Source organism: Vipera ursinii, assembly GCF_947247035.1.
Source record: "Vipera ursinii genome assembly, chromosome: 1".
NCBI lineage: Eukaryota > Metazoa > Chordata > Lepidosauria > Squamata > Viperidae > Vipera > Vipera ursinii.
Genome location: NC_139512.1, coordinates 94,708,260 through 94,712,505, shown reverse-complemented (window position 1 = coordinate 94,712,505; position 4,246 = coordinate 94,708,260). Strand labels below are relative to the sequence as shown.

General features: G+C 43.2%; 1 protein-coding gene across 1 annotated transcript; it reads left to right on the top strand.

The window, feature by feature from the left end:
- Positions 1 to 216: 216 nt before the first annotated feature.
- Positions 217 to 3,952, top strand: LOC310637458 (uncharacterized protein C11orf91 homolog; the record flags this gene model as incomplete). The annotated part of the gene is made up of 2 exons (XM_083357896.1): positions 217 to 619; positions 3,867 to 3,952. The coding sequence occupies 2 exons, from the start codon at positions 217 to 219 to the stop codon at positions 3,950 to 3,952; spliced, it is 489 nt and encodes a 162-aa protein (XP_083214022.1).
- Positions 3,953 to 4,246: the final 294 nt, after the last annotated feature.

Sequence of the window (4,246 nt, the reverse complement as noted above, 5' to 3'; positions counted from 1 at the left end):
GCTGTTATGAAAATGAAAGATGCAGAAAGATGAAAGATGCCTGCCCCCAAGGCAAAAGTGGTGTAGATGATTTCTGGAAGACGAAGTCTACACATCTTAAGGCTGCTGAGGAGGAGAAACATTGCTCTAGAACTTTAAAACTCCATGACACTTTTCTAGATTCTGGGGTTTCCATGGCAGTAGTAGTGCCGTTGCTGACCCATCAGGAGCAACTCCATGAGCCACCAGCAACAGCCTCCTCCACCCCCTCAGCCACCACCCCCTGTATTCTTCCCCTCCCTCTATGACCGAACTACCCAAAGCACTAACCTAACTGATTGTGCTCTCTGGCGGAAACTTTTTGTCCCATTGCGAGGAGGGGAAACAGCACCAGCTGGGCCTCAGCGCCCTCCACCTGGGCTGGGGTTATTTCCCACAAGCGAGCGTTGTTGCCCCCCTCCCTGGCCAGCTGGCCTGGCTCCCATTCCCTATGAGCCTTTGCGCTTCTTCTGCCCTGCTTCAGAGAGCTATGAGGCACACCAGCAACAACAGCCAGATGGGGAAATCTGTGAGCTTGGCATCCGTCTGAAGGAGTTGGAACTGCTGGCCCTCACAGGAGACGGCTCTGACCCACAGCAGTGTGAGTAACTGAATGCTGGCTCCTCATAATCTTGCTCGTTAACACCTTTGCCACCTCAAAGTATGGAAAGGTGTGGTTGAAAAGGCTCTCCCATCTACCAGGAACAGAGGGTCTTCGTCTTTCAAACAGTCTATTAGGATAACTTTATATTTAGTATCTCTTTCCCAAACCCAATACTTTGACTTGAAAATTTCTGCATTTGTCCTATCAGTGCCAGAAAGCCTTCCCAACAAAATTACTAGATTATACCTGTGCCTCTTTTTTTTCTTTTTGCACAGATATGAAAACCTTCTTTGTTCAAAAGAAATACCATTTGAAGAGGAGAAGCGACTATCTACATTTTCTGCCCTGCGTAAATTATTAGAAGTCCAACTTTTTTATTCAAGAAAACCGGCAGTTCCAATCCTGATACATTCACATAACAACTTAATGGAATTTTTCAAATCATTTCCATTAAAAAATATAGTTAATCTGCCAGCCCCAAATCTACCTGGTTGTAATCCCAAATTAGTTTTGAGTACAAGGTGGAGAGGAAGATGGCTCTCCCTCCAGCCACACAGATTCTCCTGGCTATTATTTCCCAAGTTCTGTCCTGTCTTTCATAATTGTCACAGAACACTAAGCTTGCCCCAAAGTTTATCCCAAGTGAATAGAAGGTTTAAAGCTCAGTGATATGGCTTGGGTCCGGGATATCTGAGGGAACACCTGCTGCCGGCATCAAGTTCCCTTCGTCCAGTGCGCTCCCACAGGGAGGGTCTTCTCAGGGTGCCACCGGTAAGAGATTGCCGGCGGGTAACACCCAGGGATAGGGCCTTCTCAGTGGGGGCACCTGCCCTTTGGAACCAGCTGCCAGTGGAGCTGAGGACTGCCCCCGACCTCCGTTCATTCCGCCGGGGCCTGAAGACCTGGCTCTTCGAGCTCTCTGGCCCAGGCTGAGGATTAATTTATTTTAATTGGGGTTTTATTTCTACAGGGATAAATTTAATCTTTTTTAAACTTGGTTTTTAACTTTTGTATTTTTGGTTTTTAATTACCCTGTAAACCGCCCTGAGTCCTCCGGAAAAGGGCGGTATATAAATGTAATAAAATAAATAAAATAAAATAAATAATGAAGAATTAACATGATAGCTAATTTCTACTACTGGTCAAAAGGCTTTGAAAACATTGGGCAGTTCTCTGGTTTGTGACCTAGTAATCCTTTCAGCAATTTGAGTCAAGGTCTGAAATCTAGAATCATTCTATCGTGAATATATTTAACCACACTAGAACAAGGGTGTTAAACTGCCGGCCTGCGGGCCAGATGCGTCATCTGGAAGCCATGCCCACCCCATTGCCGGCAATGGCAAAACCATCCCGGTACATTGTGTGATGTCACGTGACATCGCGAGTTTGACATATATACAAGTTTATTTGAATCTTTGAGGATTGTCCTCTTTTTTTTCTTTTTTTGTTCCTATGCCTATGGAACTATACATGAATATCCAGGCTGAATGTTTATATTTTTTCCTCTTGCCTACTATTATTTAAACCAGTGGTCCCCAACCTTTGTGGCTTGGCAGCCCGGCTGGGTGGGTGGGGGGAGAGGGGAATCAGGCTGCATGAGCAGCGGCCAGGTTGCACAGCTCGACTTGCACAAGTTGAGCTGCGCACAAGTGTGCACGCACACCGGCCTGCCACTCACGCAAGCCAAGCATGCTGGCCCATGTGTAATGGGGGAGAGGCAATTTTCATTATGTCTCTTTCCCTTTGCAGATTTTTGTGATCTTACATATTTGTTTTAAGCAGCTAGAAGGCCATATAGAAAACAGACATCGCGGTGGGGTGGGGGGGAATCTCCCCTTCCATTAACAAGATCTTCTGTTGGATCTTGGCCAATTCATAAAAATAGCTTGCTTAGAATCCAGACCAATGTACTCTGAAACCAAAGATGAAAGAAATATTTTTTTAAAGTGATTTATAAAAGGTATGTTGCTCTGGTGGGAAAGAACTTCTAAAACAACTTCTATTCTTTGTGATCTTTTCAATCAGCCTTTTCTCATCTGATATATTCCAGAAGTGTTACAATGCTTCTCGCATCGGTCCTGGCTAAGCCAGCAGGCCTGGTGAGCATAATGCTGGGCCAGGCTATTTTTATTATTCTTAATGCAAATAGATAAGAGGCTTACTGCAAGAATTTTTAGTCAATCATTTTGATGTCCAGCTGATGTAAAATACAAATTCCTAAATTGATGGGTAAAAAATAACATTTTACAAAGTAAATCTTCATCGAAGTAATTGCAGTCAGATTATTTGGGGAAAAAAAGAAGTATTTGTATCAACTGAAGATTGCATACTGAGTGGGCAGCTGTAAGTGTATATTTCTGCCAGAATTGTGAAGAAAATTTAGAAAGCTGGTTTTTTGTGTGTTTGTGTGTACTAATTGGTGATCCTTTGGGAGATTTAAGCTGTTAACCCATGTGCCTAAAGTCAATTGTGTTCCATCTGTAACAAAAAGAAAAGCTGGATATAATCACTCATCTTGGAAAACTGTAAACTGCAAAAAGCTCCAGAAAAGATCATCAGTCATAAGAATAGCTTTGGGGGAGGGAAATACTGTGCAATTTTGATTATATCATATAAAAGCATCACACAATCACTGGGCAATTGAGCAATAGAACAACAACGCAGTCCCCAACAACAACCCCTGACAAAGGTACAAGGGATTTAGAATTTGCTCTGTCACAAGTCTTGTGTGGATTGCAAAGTACACCAGCAGTCAAGCCATTTTTCCAAATATTAACTTTAGAATAAGCTCCAAAACCATTCCCAATGTCGTTGGGACTTTTTTATTTTTTATTTGCTGTTACTAGACAATCATAAGTAAAGGTAAAGGTTCCCTCACACATGCCTGCTAGTCGTTTCCAACTCTAGGGGCCGGTGCTCATCTCCATTTCAAAGCCAAAGAGTCATGTGGCCGGCATGACTAGACGCCAGAGGCGCACGGAACGCTGTTACCTTCCCACCGTAGTGGTCCCTATTTTTCTACTTGCATTTTTACGTGCTTTCGAACTGCTAGGTTGGCAGAAGCTGGGACGAGTAACAGGCGCTCACTCTGCTACGTTGCATTTGGGATTCGACCCGCCAAACTGCCAACCTTCTGATCGACAAGCTCCGCGTCCTAACCCACTGAGCCACCGCGTCCCCTACAATCATATCTCTTTGCAATAGTATCTGTAACATGGCTAATGTTAAATTCTACATTTTTCAGATAAGCTTCTGAAGGCACTAAAAGATGAAAAGTCACAAGATGAAATGACAAGACTGACCCTGAAGAAACATTCACCTATATTGTGAAAGCTATTTACATCTGAGCTGGGAAATTTCTTAGCATGGCAAAGCCAAAGTGAGTCATGGGGCCCATAGTCTGCCGATGACCCTCTTGTGGACAGTTTCTACAATATTCTCATTTTGACAATAAAGTTATTTTCATCTACACTTCTCAGAGATGGTTAATCGTGAACTGGAATTCCCCAGCATCTTTCAACTTTTCTCCAGTATTCATCTTGATATCTAATCTAAATCTTTCCTGTGTCCTGTATGGATCAGTTATCACTATTACAAAGAAAATTTCCTTGGAGTTCTCACATA